At 26.7% G+C, this 19,801-nt stretch overlaps 1 protein-coding gene across 2 annotated transcripts in view; it reads right to left on the bottom strand.

Annotated features, from left to right (window-relative positions):
- The window catches only part of LOC136974898 (6-phosphofructo-2-kinase/fructose-2,6-bisphosphatase-like), a 67,998-nt gene extending 55,389 nt beyond the window's left edge, over positions 1–12,609 (bottom strand). The window contains exons 1-2 of one of the 2 annotated variants that reach the window (XM_067269883.1): positions 12,428–12,609; positions 4,922–5,047 (exon numbers count right to left, since the gene is read on the bottom strand). In XM_067269883.1, the coding sequence (XP_067125984.1) occupies positions 4,922–5,047; positions 12,428–12,491 (190 nt within the window). In that variant the 5' untranslated portion in view covers positions 12,492–12,609. Of the gene's footprint in view, positions 1–4,921; positions 5,048–11,563; positions 11,701–12,427 lie in introns of those variants that run through there. The other variant, XM_067269884.1, reaches the window with a different exon arrangement.
- Between the last annotated feature and the right edge of the window lie 7,192 nt (positions 12,610–19,801).

Below are 19,801 nucleotides of genomic sequence, written 5' to 3'. Positions count from 1 at the left end.
TAAAATAAAAATTTTTTAAAATTGATAAATTAATTAATAGTATTGAAAATGTTTTCACATATAAATAAAAAATCAAATTCAGTGAGGATGAATATAAGAAAGAAACATGGTTATAATCAAAACTATTTCAGAAATAAAGATAGTAAATTAAGACATTGCTTCTATTCTTTTATTTACATCAATGATTCATTTTCAATATCCAATAAGAATTTTGAAAAATTTCAAAATTCATTTTTTGCATTATTAAATTGTACAGAATTTCAATTTTTCACATAATCTTGTATTGTTTTCTAATTACAATTTAATGATAATATATAATATATTCACAAACACTATATATACTAACTTAAAGAAGCCAAAATTAAAACGTATATAAATATTTTCTATTTATCAAAAAACCCATCAAAGTTACAATTAAATTATTATTTTTTAATATATAAATTTATTTTAAAAAATAATAAATTTGAATTGATTTGATCATCAATACAAATTTGCATATTGTGTTAGTACTGAAAAGTAGAATACTTAAATATATTGTAATAAATTGAAACTTACACTGTAAAACACAGTAAATTCAAACACCACAAAAGTTTATAAAACTGCACAAATCATATTAAATACAAATTCAAAAACTTATATTTTAGTTATAAAATTCATGATAAAAATCTTTAAGTTAAATATAAAAGTGATTCAGTAGACTGAGAAGACAAATGTTTTGAGGATCTCACTTTTGAATTTATCTTTCCATCAAAATTAATAACTACAAGATCAAGTATGAAATTTTGAGTTAAGTGATAATTCAAAAAAAGTTTGAAAAGAATATGAAATTTTGTGAAACTGCATTATTTGTTTATAGACAAACAATAACCATTATTTTAAAAGTAAAAAACCATATATTGAAAGATTTCAAAGAAATGTAATTACAACAATAATAAAAAGTGGGACAACAAAAATTATTTTATAAACATATGAATAAATATTGACAGTGAAATGAAATTTCATATATTGCAGAAATGCTAGAGTATTGACAGAAATCTGAGGATTACTCACGATTACATCACACATAAAAATTAAAGAAGCTGATTAACAAAAAACTTGAATGTCCTGCAAGAAAAAGTTTAGAAATTACTATTTTATATTTATTTTTATGAAAGACTGAATAAAATAAATAAATAGACTAATAAAAATGTGTGTTTATGCCTGAAACAGCTTGAAATGTATTCATGGACAATAATTCCATTTTACTAAAAACCATCTATAATATAATTATTATTCAAGAAATCTTTATACAGTAATTAGTTGCAATATGAATCTTTAAGGGGATATAGCTTAAAATGTCAAATTAAATGACATCATTACATAGATAATTACTGAAAATTTCTAACTTTTAAGATACAAATCTTAATAATATCAATTACAGAATGGATTGAATGCACAGAAATTGAATAAGAGAAAACTAAAGGCTAGGTATGCATATACAAATCTTTGGTAATTTCAGAAAAGATGCAATGGAAAATGAATGTGTCTGTGATGCAGAAAAAATTTTTAACATTTTCTATATACACTCTGAATGACTTAACAAACAACAAGCTGTTTAACAAGTTTTTAATTTAAATTTAAAATTGGCATATAACCCACTCCATTGCATAACTGGCACCCACTTTTAAACACAGATAACCCGTGGGTTATCCATATAAAATTACAATATATAAAATACAGTCAAACCTGTTTTTATGCGGGGGATAGGGACCGCATTAAAAAAGACGCATTAAAAAAAATCTCACGAAACTTCACGAATGGCTGTAAATAATAGTTTTCGCAACACAATTAAAAAATATATTTTTTTTATGCGGTCAACAGGGACCACATAAAAAAAGTCTCTCATAGAAAATAACTCAAAACCGTACGAAATAGAATTTATTGACAACAGATGTCAGCACTTGACTGCATCGTCTGATCTATCGTCTGTCTTACATATTTTTGTCCAGGTGGTGTTTTGTTGACTTAAAAAGTAAATTATTTCATTTTTCACATATTCATGCAATAATATTACTATAATAAGTGCATTTATGCTATAATAAGTTTATTTAGCTATAATAAGTCAACATGAGACATGACGAATCGCACGAGACTAGTTGCCAACTATACCGCACAAATAAAAAATCGCACCAAAAAAAACCGCACAAATTAAAAATTCGCATAAAAAAATCGCACATAAAAAGACCGCATAAAAACAGGTTTGACTGTATTCTTTAAATGAATATAAAGTGTAGAATAATAAAAAGATTGAATATTGGATAATGAAAAATATGCTAAAAAATTTTAAATATTTTAATATTGTATTGTTGTTTTTTTAATAAAATAATTTTAACTGTCAAATTTTGATTTTGATGCTTTTTATTTGTTATAATAAAAGAAAGAGGAAATTAATGTGAATACCGTTATATAAAAATAATAAATCTATAAGCATGCCAATACCTATTGAAATATTATTATTTATCTTTGTTGTAATGGACATTTCAAGGAAATCTTTACTATAAAAATCTAAATTGGAATCAATTAATTACAAATTAACAAAAATAATATAAAAAACTGTACAAAGAGAAAAACATTTCAATTTAATATAATCAATAATTACAATTTGTTTTACTAAATTAAAAAATAAATCTCAATCTTTTTTATTATAAAAAATTAAATATATTCTATTATAAAAATATCTAAGTTTAATCTGTCTTGCAAATGTACAGGAATTAAATTGTCATTACTTAGCACCAGTTGAAAAAAAAAGAAAAAGTGATAAGACCAGATTTTTGATGTAATTTACATATACTTATTAAAAAAAATTGTACAATACAATATATATAATCTACTTACTGTATTTCTTTTTTACATATAATCAGTTTTGAGTGAATTTTTTTAAAATGAGAAATTTTCTCTTACAGTTTTAGGTGAAGAAAATAACTAGAAATCTTAATTTAACAAAATATTTTTTGTAATATAGTTACTTGATCACAAATGTTTACAGGTCTCAGAGTATCATTATTAAATTTAATATTAAATATAAATTATATATTTTCAAATTTTAAATACAGTCAAACCTGTTTTTATGCGCTCTTTTTATGTGCGATTTTTATTTGTATTGTTATCAATAATTTCATTATTATAATATAAATTTTTTTAATTATACCAATAGAAATACAACTGTTTCTGAACAAAATAAAAATGAATTTAAAATAAACTATGAAATATAATTGCTCCTAAACACTGGAATATATTTGCTGATTCTGTTCACTCGCTCACAGAGCTAACCTGAGAATGCCCATGTTCACAGTTGTTTCCACTGATGCTGGCATGAAAATAAGCATGCCAAAGACTGAAGTTAAAGTGTTGGTACTCTCAAGAAATCCTATTCAATATCTTTTTCAGTTAAATAGAGCTATATTGAAGTAAATGGAGAAGTTTAAATATTTAGGATTTACATTCATGAGTAATGGAAAGCAAGAAAGAAATAGAAACTCAAATTGATTAAGGAAGAGCCATAACACAGAAATTAAATCAATCAGTACTCTTCAAGAAAGACCTACGGAGGAAGGCAAAGCTATCAGTCTTCTGCTCAGTCTCTGTTCCAATCCACCTCTATGGGCATAAATTTGGTAATGACAGAGTAAATCCCAAATACAGACAGCAGCGATGAGATTTCTCAGACTAGCTACTGATGTTAAGAAGCTTGATGGAGTTCAAATATCAAATCCAAGAAAATCTTAATTGAGCCTCTGTTTCTTTGCATTGAGAGATATAATTACATTAATTGGACACATCAGCAGAATGCTTCAGAAAAGACTTGAAAAGAGTCCTGTTTTCTTATCTCAATCAACCAAACAAAGCTCACTTTTTTTATATCAATTTCTGCACAGTTGTCTTTATTCTTTACAATCAGAGATTATATGTATATAATGATAAATCATCTTAAATTGATTTCCTTTGATTATTTTAAATATTTTAGCAATGGAATATCAATGTACCACATACTCACATTCATGCATTGCTGGATGAATTTTGCACCTAGGATGATATTTAAATAGACATCCTGTACAGATTTGTAATAGTTTTTCATCTTAATTCTAACTTTTCATAGATAACTTTTTAACATACTAATACAGCATTATATTGTTATACATAAATTGTAAAATTTGTAAAAATATAGTAATTACGGTTTTTACTCTCACTTGTAATAATTTCTGATATCTTTTCTTAAAGATTTACAATGATACATATTACAATATATATTGTAGTCAATTTATAACTTTTCTGAATATATTTTGCCAATTTTTACATCATATATATATATGGGATTGTCCACAAATAATGCAGTGCTATTTTTATCCCACCCTCCTGTAATGCTGTCATACACACCTACCCCCAAAATTATATGCATGTCCTCAATCAATTCTTTAATAAATTGTGCTAACAAATAATACACAGCATGGAGTACCAAACATTACATTATTTTATTAATAAATTATATGTATAATGTACAAAGCAGTAACATAAACAGTATGGTTTGCTGTGCAACAGTTCAGAAACAAAAATGAATCATTGTTAACCAAGGGTTGAAACCCTAGTATTTCATAATGTTTTCATACACATCCCTCATCCCTTGTAACACACCTAACAATGAACTTCATACTCATCAATACCCATTTCTGGGTTATGTAATTTATGGATAGTTCCTATATAAAATGAAGAGATAATTATTTCATACATAACAGTGTAAAATAATAGTACATATTAAATTATATAAATATTTTAGTTCACTTATTTTAAGTTCAAATTAAAACTGGTATGGCCCAAATTAATAATATAAACATATATTTTTAGTCCAATAGCTAGAATAAAATCTATAATTAAAAATATCAATCACCTTTTGTACTTATTCCAATCCAATTCAAATATCTGGTTAGTTTTCTTGCAATATAAGTCTTCCCACGTGCTGGTAGTCCTACCATTACAATGACATGAGGAATATTAACAAAATTCTTCCTATCTCCTGTTAAAAAATAAATAAATCATTTCAGTTTTAAATTTTTAATTTTCTTTTTAAAATTCAGCTTTTGTCTTGCTAAGCCTATCTAATATTTTTTATATTTGATAAAACTAAGTTTATTATAGAAAATAAGAGAAATTTACCTAGTCCATGATATCAAAGATTTAACTTAAAAACTTGAATGCTTAACCAAAAGCACTTTCATTCATATAGATTCTCTCTCTCTCTCTTTTTTTATTTTATAGTCTGTACATGAGCAAAACATGCTTTTAATTAAGTACTGTATTTAAGTTTTTTAAGTTAAATCTTTGGTACCATGGACTGTATGAACGCTCTTTTATTTTCTGTTGATTCTCCAAGAGTACAAGAAAGTAAATTTAGTATGTAAGTATATTACATTCCTTACAAAAAAGGTAATTTAAACAGTTTTTAAATTTCAAATTATATTTGAAATTTATAACATAATGAAAGATTTGATATGGAACACAGATGCTTCATAAAAATGCAAAATAGTATAAAGTTAATGTTTATTACATACTAATGCATATACTAAAGACTTGGATGATAAAAACTAGAATTATCAATAGAATGAAAACAGCAAAAATGAAATTTTCAAAAATTATTTTTGGAAAAAACTAAAAAATTCAAATTTTAAAAGTAAATGTTAAAAGTAAATTCTGTTGAATTTTGAAATACAAAATTCAACAGAAAGAAAGATTACAATAAGGACACATAAAGAGAATTAATACTCTGTTAGAATAACCTTAAAAAATAGTGGAAATAAAATAGGAAGGAAAACAGCCAAAAGAAAAAATAGAAAAGAAAGGAGAAAATAAGATTAGAGATGATATAAAAAATAGGGTAGATTATAATAGATTAAAGCAGTAACTCTCGAAGTGAGTACTACCAATCCGAAAGGCAGTGGTGTAGCTAACGGGGTGCAGTAGGTGCAGTCTGCACTGTGCTCCTGGAAAGCGATAGGCCCATGGAGGCCCCAAAATCACAGGAAAAAAAGACCCAAAAAATTTTTTATGGCAATCAGAACAAAGCAAAATTTGGCATTTGGCTGCTCGAGCTGCTGGGGCGCCCCTATTACACAGGAAAACCAGCAATTCAACTCTAATCTAGTTATACACAATATAAACCACTACACAAAAATATTTTAGCCCATTTACGTAAACAAAACAAAAAAGAACCTAATTCATCATTCATCAAAAGAAAGAAATACACCTTCTTAGGTGTATTTCTTTCTTTTCTGAACTTAATCTGATTTGTCAAGATGGACCAATGGAGCTTCTGAATTTTATTCATCGATACAAATTGATTGATTCAGTACCAAATACACCTTCTTAGGTGTATTTCTTTCTTAACCCCACAATTTTGCTGGATCCTGTTTCGGAAGTGGATCTTGAAAACACTCTGGAAGAAATTGACAAAAAATAATTTGCTCTTGAACAAAAATGGCTTCAAGACTTTGTTGCTATATCTTCAGAACTTAATCTGATTTGTCAAGATGGACCAATGGAGCTTCTGAATTTTATTCATCGATACAAATTGATTGATTCAGTACCAAATATAGAAATCGGTCTCCGAATTCTTCTTAATGTTCGGAGTTAGTGTTGCAACTTGTGAGAGAAGCTTTTCCAAGCTGAACCTAATTAAAAACTACCTGAGATTGACGAACCTTGCCATTTTATCCATTGAACGTGAAGTTACTGATTCCATCAATTTTGATTTTATTTCTGATTTTGCTAGTCAGAAAGCTCATAAAGTAAGTTTTTAAAATTTAAATGTATCCTAATATTATTTGTTTTACCTTGCACAAAACGGAATAAATAAATTCAAAAGCCAAAATTTACAGAAAAAATTACATGTTTTTGTTTGGACGTTCACGATTACCAATACAGAAAAAGGACAGCCCTGCCGAAAATTTTTTTCGGGCCCAGAGAACTCCAGCTATGCCACTGCCAAGAGGACAGTAGAAGACTCAAACAGGGGCAATAGAAGACAAGGGGGAAGTAAAAACATTGAAGAACAGAGGGGACAAAACATTCATTTTTAATATTAAATATTCAATATTATATTCAATAAAATATTTACTATTGAAAGTACACTTTACAATACACTTTATAAGTATATTGTAAAGTCAGTTTTGAGATATACGACTTTATTATTCATTAATAGAGTCTTTTAAGATACTTTAAACAATTATTTTTTCATTCATTTATTTAAGCATTTATTTATAAAATAAATGCTTAAATTAAAATATTTATTAAAATTTGTTTTTCAAAACATCATTTTTGACTAATTTTATGGAGGTGCTAAATAAATATATGCACTAAAAAGTCTGGGAAACACCAGACTAAAGTTAGGTGTTTCCTGGGAAACAATATGGGAAAACAGTATGCAATGGAAAAGCATTGTTATCATATTTAGCAAACAAAAAATTTGAATGATGATGATGATATTTCAGATTTCGATTTTTCATATTTAATATGACGTATTTTACCTCATCCATGAAATTCTTATTTAAAATGTAGGCTACATATTTAACAAATACATTTAACAATTATAGAAAAATTAGATTTATAAGAATGTCATAAAAATATAAGTGATGAGACTAACCATAAATTATATTAAAGTATTTAAAAATCAATGAAACCAAAATAGATAAATTTTAATTTTAAATAGAAACAAGTCAAGTATGATTGCTGAATATAAAATGCCTCTAACTTGCTTGCTTTTATTTATTACTTAAAAACTTCAGGAAAAAGTGGATTGATCCTATACTTTCCTAAAATGTTTTCTTATTCAACTGATGATAATTGAAAACTTTTAGTCATTTCAGTTAGATTTTGTATTTAAATATTTCAATTATTCTCCTGATTTTATTTTTTACTACTTTTATTTTAAGTCTAGTCTAATAAAATGATTTACCTGAAGGTCAGAAACATTACTTTGTAGTATATAGTTGTAAGCATCTTGCCTCTAATAAATTAAATTAAATAATTATCTCAAATAACCAAGAGATAGAGATATATGAGGCTTATCAAACTGTAATGGAGCCAAGAAAAGAATCACATCAAGAAAAGGTGACTAAATTCATTTGTGGGATGTGCATTCTAGTTGGCCTAGTGAAGACCAAACTGCATCCCACAAATAAAATTAGTCTCCTTTTCTTGGCTCCATTACAGTTTGATAAGCCTCACATATCTCTATCTATTGGTTATTTGAGATAATTATTTAATTTAATTAATTTGTAGGTTTAAGTAAACAGTTGCTGGAGCAATAAAAGGCATTGAAGCTGAAATTATTAATTTTAGTTTATTTATTTACTTATTGATGCATTCTTTTAAAATCAAAATCAACAATTTTTTCATTAAAATTCAAATTCCATGGAAGACTGGAATACATATACAACAAAATAACATACACCAATGAATCTTACATAAATTCCAGTAAAAGTTTATGCAAGTAAACTCTAGACAAAAGCTTTACATCTTTACAAGAGATCATCAGATCTATCATTCTGATTTATAATGCAAGAAAAAGAACGTTAGGTAATATAAAATTTTGAAAAAGGAGTGTATGAGGTAATATAAATAAAAATTAACATAAACATTATGGATTTTTTCTGTTAAAAGAATTCAGCTTCAAGTTTTCTCTTCACCTTTATATATATTAAATCTTTTCTGTTTTATTTTATATTGTATTATTTGTTGATTACTTCTGTAATCCAAATATAAAAATGTTTTTGTATCTATGCATAAATAAAAAATATCAAGTTAAAATAAGCAAATGACAATAATTTAGCACTTCTTCACAAACAACATATCCTTTGAGCATCTTTTATGTTGAAAATATCATATATTAAATCCGTTACTGATCATAATATCAATTTTGATATTATCATTCAACCTGCATGTTGATCAGATGGTAAAAATTTACACATTTGAGAAGGAATAATGTGGAGACATTGTCATTGAATTTCATTTATAGTTAATCTGTTTTACAATTCTCATTTTTCTCTATTTTCAAGGTTTAATGTTCATCTTCCTTATTCAGTTATCCCAAGGATGCTTATATATATCCTTATGTAAGTAATAATAATATAATGTATTATAAATGTACAATTTTTTAAAATGGAATAGCAAATGATTATTAAGGAAAATTTTTCTGTGCTTATTTCTTTTTATTTTCTAAACAATACAGATGAAGAATATTATGATACTGGTTTAACCTTGATCCTTCACTAACAGGAAAAGGATGCTAAAACAAAATTGACATGTTATTATCTACAAATCTGAATATGACATATAAAAATATTTATTAGTTTCAAATAAGCTTAATTATAGCTTAAAAGTAAGTTTATATATTTTTGATCTGTAAATATTAAATTTAAAAAGTTTTAATCTTAATAAAATATCAATCTATTTAAAATTTGCAATAACCTTCTACAATGAGGCTTTATTTCATTCATTTTATTATAAATATTTTAAGAATATTTCTTAAAAATAAGAAATTTATGAATCATACATTTTACATTAATTTTTCTTTCAAAACTAATAAATCTAATATTTATGACTATATACTGTACGTGTCCTTCATATAATTTTAAAATAATCAGGTCATTACATTCAAAGGCAAATTATATTATTATTATACATCACTACAAAAACAGGTTTACCAGGATATTTTTTTTTTAATATGCATCAACTCCTGTCATTAAATTTATTGAATTAAAAATATAAAATAATAAATTTCACTTTTAAGTATTATTTTTCCCTTTTAAAATATAACATCTTATTGATTAAACTGTCAATATTAGAATATTTCCTGCCATATTTCTTTTGTACAAAGAAATGATAACCTGTAAAATTGAATGACTTATGATAAATTATATGCTTTAGCTTATAGTCAACTTTAGAATTTAGTACACTAAATGGTATTATTATTTAATCAATTATTTTATAAGAAAATTACATTTTGAATTATGTGATAAATCAAATGCAAACAAAAGCAGTGATAATAATAATAATAATGCTTAAGCCAAATATAAACAAAAGCAACTTATCTTATATAAATACATACAGTAAACAATACATTAATATTTTCATATTTTGTATAATAACTGAAGCTAATCTTTATTATCTATGTGAAATAATTTTCTTCATTTATTATTTTAAATATTTTGTGAGTCATGAAAATTCTGTTAAAAAACAAATAATTAAGAAAAAACACAGGTGATGTACTTAAATTTTTGCTAAACCAAAAATCGATTAATGTAACCCTTGGTGCCAAGATTGCAGCTCGTCTCTAATTCCAGCAAGGAAACAGTGGGATGCATGTTCTAACCTAACCTAACCTATTCTAATAAATTACCATAATTATTAGCAACCAAATTATTAGAATAGGTTAGGTTTGGTTAGAACATGCATCCCACTGTTTCCTTGCTGGAATTAGAGACAAGCCGCAATCTTGGCTACCTAAGGTAACATTAACCATATCATCTATATTTAAAGAGATTTTTAAGATTAGTCCATATATTAGGTTACATCTTCTACACAAGAATTGTCATATAATAGAACTATAGTAAAGAACAGTAATTCTCAAAGAGCAATTCACTCAAGTGTGGTCCACATACAGACCTAGTCATTTTTCCAAAATATTACTTTGCCAGAGGAAAGAATCTAATGTGACATGTATTGCATATATCTCATATTAGATTACCAGATAGACAAAATATCACAGCACACATCTAAGACGACACTTACAGAATAAGAAGCAAATAGAGCATAGACAATCTACGGTTCTTACGAAATCTATAAACATCTCGGAACTCAACATTTCAATAATAAGCTTACAAGTCTCCGCAGATGAAACAACTTCAAGAATAAGAGTACAGAACACTCGTATGCACCATCTTATAAAATAAAATAAATGCGTTCTTAAACAGTTCTATACAAAAAGAACAATTATCAATATTTCATGATCTTTAAAAGTCTGCAGAACACGTCGAAAATGTTCATTATGGATAATAAATAATTCTCGGCGAGATAAGGCGTTATTAGTGAGGTTAGTAAGTATCTAGCTGGGTATTAACTAAGTAAATAAATTAAAAGTAGAACATAGCACTGGAATAAATGGTTGAATTTGCAGAGTTATATCTGTACTTTTCTCATTACTTTGATGAAGTTTACATTACTGTTTATACTTATAACATGAGATAATATTAGTTAAATACATTACCTGATATAGACATGTGTGTTCTGTTTCATATACAATAAGAATACATAATGTTAAGAGTAGCCATTCTTAAACATCTCTCTTAAATTTAGTAAGAAATCAAACATTATTTCACTCCACACAGCCCAGTAATTAATTAACATTTATCTAAACATGAGTTTTAATGTTAGGCCTATTGTGCATTAACATTTTCTCTATTGTTTTTCACTTATAACGTATTTACATATTGATTTTCGAATATTATTTTTCTTTTATTTTTTAAATATTATTTACCTCTTCGATTTTTTTTACATTTAGAATACTCCATCGTAGTTTTAATTTACGTTGCAACTCGATACCCGAATTTAATCTGAAAGCAGACGACTGTCGTCACTCCCCAAAAGAAGCAGACGATGAGGTCCTTATATTTTATTTTATATAATTAATTTATTTATTTATAAGGAAATTTTATTTATCGATTTATTTTCGAAATTAAAATACGAATATTTATATATATATAAATTCTTCTCGAATTCGCTTTGTTTATTTCTGAAAGCAATACGTCATTTATTGTGACGTCACACGCGCTGTCACTATATATATATTTTTATTATTATTATATATTTCTATTTTAAATCTAATTTTTACGTACGTCATGGTTTGTTTCGTACTTATTTTTTTAAAAATAAATTTATTTATAAAATGTATAAAATTTAATTTAAATACAGTACTTTTAAGTATAATAAACTAAAAAAATTGTTTTAAATTAATGCAAAAAAAACTTATCGTAAAATGTCTCAATATTATCAGAAAGATTAACTTAAATAAATAATAATAATTAAAAAAAAAACTTTGATAATTTTGCAACAAAAGCCGACGTTAAAAAAATAAAAACAATTAAAATTAACAACCAGAAAATTAACTTTTACAACACAACATCTAGTGTAATAAGTGTTTAAATTATATAAAACAATACAAACTCGACTTTTCTTTAATCGAGTAACTATTACAAAGCGTTTTAAAAATAATATAAAACACCCGAAAAAATAAATAAATAAACATAAACAACAACAAGAATAATAATAATAATAATAATAATAAAGTTATCGATCAGCAACCGGAACTAAACTCAAAACAAGTTTTGAAGTGTGATCTTACCTTTGTTATTAACCGAACATTTCATCAATGGATGTTCATTAACGATGTTCCAATCTACAAACATCTTTCTTCGCCGTTTTAAATCTCACCAAGTCGATTAACTATCCGGCGATAAACTGATGGTCCATTTGTGTGTACGACTTTGTCTCTTGATAGTAAGGAACGAATGCTAACGCCTAGCAACGACACACCTCTGTTATTGACCAATGAGGATGTGGGTAATACATCTACAGGTCCTGTTTGCTACCGATTCAACGCTTAACTTGGCCAACATGCATTCCTCACTTTAAAATGTCACACATGTAATTAGTGTGATTCTATCGTTTCGACCGCAAAACACATTTTTTTATGTGTATATATGTATTTATTATTTTGTAAAGATATACTCGGTCTGGATTATATTAATAATTTTACAAGGGGTTAATTTATTGGCATGTGTGTTTTTTTAAATTCTCGTCACGTTTTTTCAACAGGGGAAAAATTCAAATTTTCCTTTTAATATATTAGTGTATATGTTATCTGGTATTTTGTTATTGTGCTAATCTAAAAACGAAGGATATCGATTATGGCTCCTACTGTTAAGTTGGTTTAAATATAGTTCTGTCCTAGCAGGGGGTCAAAGTTTGAACTTTTGTTCATGGATGTTCAGTAAACGTATCGAATACATTGAAAGATTAATTTGCTTAATGATAAAATCATTTTCGGAAAAGTTTTATTTAAAACATATATTTAAAAAAAAATTATTTTTTATTATAATAATAATTTTATTAAATCCTGTAAACAGATATTAAATTTACAAATTTAATTATTGAAGGATAATTTAGAAAGTTCTGCATTTAAATTACCGTAGAAAAAGTAGGACTTTGCGTTATGACAGGTTTTATTACAGCTATAGATCAACTTTAATGCAGCTGTAAAGAGAACGTATGCAAATTTAACCATTCGATCTTTTTTCTTTGTATGGATAAATGTATTATTTATTTAATCAATGTTTTTTTTTTTTTTCCTTTCAGGCGTCCTTCCTTTCTAGATAGTAAGTGTTGTTGTTGTTCAACTTGAACTATTTAGCACAAATTAACGGGGAATTTGACCGTTGATTTTTAAAAGTCATTGAAAAAACAATATATAAATTTAATAAAACATGACATATATAGGACTACTGTAAGCTAGTGTAAGTGAAAAACTAGAATTCTAACATTCCTCATTACTTATGCATTTTCAACTAATTGAAATGCATAACTTAAGTCCACATAAAGTGTATTTATAACAATTTCGTTTGTAAAACTGTTTTATAATTACGAATATAACAGGGCTAGCTAGACTTTAGACTTTATGCTATAATGTACTGTATAACAGGTCCCTTTCCTCCACCAGATAATGATACACGTAAACATTTAAAGCTCTTAAGCTGCAACTTGTTTGGCCTGGTGCAAATACGGCCTTGAAAGTAATTGGTTTTATGTGTTTTTTTTTTTTTACATTAAATTATTTTAAAATAAACTATTGGAAGCTGAAGATAATTTTAAAAATATAGTATTATACTCTATGTAAGATAATCCATTTTGTTGTAATTAAATGACATTCCACAAAGGTTATATAATTTTTAGCAAACAGAGCAAAATAATATATCTGATTCACGTTTTTAAATTTTTGTAAAGTTTAATATTTAGTTCCAGTATATTTTAAAAGGGCCATTTTTGGTTGATTAATTAAAACAATTTTTTTTTTTTTTTACTCTTTCCGCTCTGCGGGAACTTAGAGAATCTTTTTATCAGGCTCATCAGTGAGAGATGGGATCCGACATATCCGGAAATGGCCATCTGAAAAAAATTTTCGACCCGTCTGAATTCGAGATCAGATCTCCACTGAAGGATAAAAACCACTGGTTCGACCGTAAAAAAATCGCGGGTTCGACTCTCATCAAAGGGTGGCTAAGAGGAATTTGGCGAGTTTTGTTCAGTGGCGCGTTATAGCTTTATGGGGCAAATTTGAATTAGGGGTCTCGTGTACAGTGTTGACTTCAGACATATAAAAGACTGTTTTGGGACCCCAGTCAATTTCCCTTTATGCGCGTAGGATAACGCGCCACTGGTTTTGTTCACGTGTATAACTTCTAAACGGGCCAGTTTCCCACAGAAAGCAGATGATCGCCCAAGTGTTGAGTCACCTTGTTTCATCAATCCAATCCAGTATTAAAAAATTAAAAAGATATTTTATACATGTTACAGCCAAGTCAAGCGAGTTATCATAAAGTCAAGTCATCGTGTTAAAATATTCTACCGTAGGTCGCCAATTCAATCAACAAATATTCATTAAATAAACTTTATTAATTCACGAATTTTCATCAGCTTTCGCGAGATTTTTAATATGAAATATATATTAAATATGCCGGATAGATGGAATTAAATTTATGCGCTATTTGTTTATGTAACGTAATTAATTATCTCCACTTCATTACTTATAAAATGTATTCTACACTTCCCTCGTATGTCATCTAATTAATAATTATCAAAAATTAAATTTTAAAACTGGGAACATAATTAGAAAAGACAAAAATTGACAAGAGAAACTCAAGCATAATCATTGCAATTTATTCAGTAAACGGAACTTGCATAATTGCAACCTAATTGCTGGATTTTTCTCGGAAATTAAGCTTAAATTTTCTTCGTTTAAGTACTTTATATACATGCTACTAATGGTTAATCGATTGAAACATGTTAATGCCATAATTTGGATTATTTAAATATGTAAATTTTATCGAATCGTATTATTATAATAATTGAAAAGTATAAATAACCGCTTAATGGTATATATTTATTAATTAAAAATACGTGATACAGCGACTTAGAGTATAGTCAAACCTCCAAACGACGGCCTTAATGCCAAGACTTAACAGTCCAACCTGTGAGAGGAACGGAAAAATGGCCGTCCTTTGGAGGTTATTTTTTTATGTATTTAAAAAAGTTCTTGGGAAAAAAATGGCCGCCACTTATAAGTGGCCGTTATTGGAGGTTCTACAGTAATAGAATATAAATCTAGATTTTTTTTAATTGATTGTTTTTATTATTTATCTCTTTAATTATATCGATAAATAAGAATTGTTCTGATAGTTTATTCTAGTCGTATTTAAGTTAATTAAAATTATTATATGTAATTTATTTTTATTCATATATCAAATAAAATTCACTAGAATGCGATATAAATCAATATTTTTTCTGTCTTTGTAATAAGAGAATATTTATAAATTATTCAGATAATGTAGAAAAGCCATTAAAAAATCTATTTTTTTTCTTTGTTTTAGTTCTATTTTCTAAAAGGAATATCCATAAATTTAACTACAAGATTACTAAAAGAACTTAAATTAGTTTTTAAAACTTTGACCTGGTCTTTAATAGCATTTGTCACGAATTGAGATGAACAATCGATTTCCTTATCATAAAAATTCATACAACAAAACATAAAAATTATATTAAAATAATTAAAATTTACAACTTACCAGCCATGTTATAAAAATCAGTTTCTTTTAGCTTTTAAATCAGATATTTGACTTTTTTTATTTGAATTTTTGCATTAGTTGTAGGAATTTTATCAACAGAAGTTAAATATAGGGCCTATATATTATATATTGTTCCAGATGCATCAGCAGAATTGAGGTTAAAATCCTTAAATAAGGAAAAAACTAAAAGTAAAAACAAGAGCTAACAAATATCAAAAATTCAAACTAATTTTTATAAATTCACATAGTTGAGTAGAAGTAATATATAATTTTTCATGTACACATATCTTCTTACAGCCAGCAGATATTTATAGTAGTATTATATCAGTTATGCTATTCAATACATCAATAAATCTTAAGATAAAATGTTCATGAATTAAAAATAAATAAATAGAAACTTTAAACCCAAACTAGTATCTTCTACACAAATACATTTAATAGTTTCTTATTGAATTTATTTTTAAATTGATTTGTTCATTCTTATATGAAGTAGTAGAAAGATTATAAAGCTTGCCAAACTTAGTAAAAATATAGGCTGGACCAGTTGCCAAAAATTATACTTTCATTATTATATAATGCAGTATGCAGCTTTACAGCAATATACAATGTGATTTAAATGAATCATACTTGTACTTATAGTAAATCTTATATAGTATGTAGCTTATAGTTTAGCCTATAGCTTATTGTATATAGTTTATAATTATAGCTTGTAACTTAAATAAAAATTTATAATATATATATATATTTTCAAATAATTGTAATAAATATTTAAGTTCTTAAGATAGTATCAAGATAATAATTTATACTTATTTTTTATTGATGGATTTAAGAATAAAGGAAATGAAATAAATTGAAAGAGATTTAATTCATTATTTAATAAAAGAAAGACACTTTAAGTCATATAATATTTATGAAGAAATAATCTTAATAAAAGATCATAAAAAGCATTGTTCTTAAAATGTATTGTAACTAGAATTTTCTTTTATTATGCTAAATGAAGTTTTCCTGTTATGTATATTTAAAATTCAATTTTTACTGATAAAAATAGGGTAATTCTAGTGTTGAATTTGTTTAAAAAACTTTATATAGTTTGTTTCCACGAAGAAAATCTAGTGCAGAACGAAATTAGGTAACGAAAAATAAAATTTTAAAGGTGTAAAGCTCTATTTTAATGTTTATAAAATTTCTTAGAAGCATATAAAAGTGGCACTTTGACAACTCCGATTCTTAATATAGATTTGGTTACTGTTCAAAATAATTTTACTTTAGGTAATGATGCTATATATAGAATAGATGATTTGAAAATTTAATTTTAAATAATTTAAAGTTTTTAAACAAGAAGTATTGAGTTAAAGCATAATAAAAATGATTAAAATGTAATTTTGATCTTTTTTTTTCTTCTTTAATGTTAAAAAATATGTCGAATTATAACAAGATAGAAGTTGTTTAGTATAAAAAATTGTATTGGTGTTGTAAAGTATTTCATGCTGAAAATTAGACCAATTTGAGAGAATTATAAGAATATTTTTGTATTACTAAGTTGACCTAACAAAGGGAATATGTTTCCTTTCATTTTATTCTAGATGTGATGAAACATATGTCCACGTGTAGGTGAAACATCTGGTCTACTTCCAACAATAGCCAATCAATTCTGATCGTTGTCACTGACGATAACCCGCATCAAGAATTTTTCCAATGGTATAATAATAATTTAATCATGCAGATTTAAATTTATCGTAGAGAGTAATCGTCAAGTAGCTTATTTACTATATTAAAATAAAGCTGATTTTATAACATTATAAATTGATACATAATTATACCAATTATGAATTTTTATTAGATATTAACCATATGTTTGAATGTCCATTGTTTTATAATATATATACATAATTAGCATGATTTAAACGATAAAAATATATTATTATTATTAGGGTGGTGTGGGTCCTGGGAGTAGAGTGAGCCTCTTTCACTTTGTTTTTTTTGAACAAATGGAGTAACGAGGGCACTACAAGCGCACTAAGCAGTCACCTAGAGAACAGAAATTTAGGGGGTGCCACAGACAGCATCAATTAAATGCCGCTCTGGGCACCCTTTAACTGATGCTGTGGCACTAAAAACTCTCGAGCCGGCCCTGAGAATAACATAGAATGTTTCTTTATTTTTAATTTATATTTTGTTGGTAAAAAATTACATTAATTTATAGGGGTAGAAATTGCTATGGACTCCGCTAAATTTCTCCGGGCACGGGGAAAAATCCCAGTTCCCCTCTCGACGACCTAATTATTAATAGAGCGTCATATAAAAATATATGCTTTATTTCCGTTAAAAAAAAATTCAGATTAGTTTATAGAGAATCGAATAAATTTCAAGAAGTCACTGATCTCCTAAATCACTAACAATGTGACAGACTATTGATTATATAGGCATAAACACAAGATGAGATCTGTAATTCAGAACTTCCGAGAAAGTTTATACAATAATTCTCAGACCCGAATCGATAAACCTACAATAATATTAGCGCATATTATCACGTGTAAAGTTGAACGGCATAAATTACAATGAGATAAATTATTTGTTTTGAGGGCTGGATAATTAATGGCCCTATCCCTACAAATTAATATTAGTTTTACTAACAAAAAAATAAAATCTTTAAAACTATTTTGTATTAAGTTAATAAAGAAACATTCCATGTATTTCATTTGCTCAAAAAAAAATAAATAAATAAAAAGGAGAAAAAGGCCTGCTAGAGTGGCTCCGGGACCTTTACAGGTCATTTACATGCGAATAGAATATAAATCGACGCTCTATACAGGGACAATGAAAGCTTCTATATGAGGGCCCGGGGTAGAGGGAGTCCCTTTTTCCTCTTTCTGGCCCCTAACTCTATCTTTATTTCGAACAAATGGAACACGTAGAATATTATTTGTTAGTAAAAATAGCATTAATTTATAGCGATAGGAACCACTAGGAACGCCTAAATTTCTTCCTGGTCGGAGAAAAATCCCCATCTCTCTCCTCTCGACGGCTCTATATACTGTATTATTATAAATATATTATACACCTAAATGCTAAATATATCATTCCTTCACAAGAAGAATTCTCGTACGCTTTCTAGATTTTTAAATTTATAATAAAGCGTACGAAACGACAATTTATATTCTACACGAATGTAAACGGCCGTTCGTACAATTGAAAACGTTTGTTTAATTGATTAAAAAAGTATTTGCTGGGATGAAAAGACGGTTATTGTGTTTGATTAATTCCATTTTTCGTCTCGTCAAACTAAATAAAGCCACATGTAACCCATTACTCTTTGTCACACGTTGTTAAATAATGTAAAAGGATGTCTTTCTGTTTGCCATTCTTCGAAAATAAAATAGAAATCAGTCTTTAAATTGGGTTTATTATCAAAACATCTGCTCGTGTGAATTAAAATACAAGAAAAGAACACCGCTACAAGGCCGTATAGGAAAGAAAATGTATAAAATTTTCAAATGTAAATTAAATATTAAAAAAATATATAAAATATTTTACAGCGTTACATAAATAAATAACGTTTAAAATTTAAATTTAATCCACATCTTTACGATTTTTTAACACGGAAAAAAAGTTAAATAGTATCAAAAATATTAAATAATCAAGAGACATTGAACGTAAAAACTAATAATTTATTCAGGATTTCGAATGTGGAGCCATTTAATCCGGAATTCCTATAGAATTTCGTCAAGAAAATTCAAAATGAAGAATATTTCTGTAAATGACAAATTAGGGCGAGTACTTTCATAAACGTCAATTGCGTCATTTATTACGTCATAATATTATTATTTTATTTCTTTTTATTTTATTTTTTCGCGGTAGGGGTCGCTATCGTCAGAGGT

Source organism: Centruroides vittatus, unplaced genomic scaffold (genome assembly GCF_030686945.1).
Source record: "Centruroides vittatus isolate TY-2023 unplaced genomic scaffold, ASM3068694v2 contig_359, whole genome shotgun sequence".
Classification (NCBI taxonomy): domain Eukaryota; kingdom Metazoa; phylum Arthropoda; class Arachnida; order Scorpiones; family Buthidae; genus Centruroides; species Centruroides vittatus.
The sequence above is the reverse complement of the archived record's forward strand: the minus strand, read 5'-3'. Positions and strand labels throughout refer to the sequence as shown.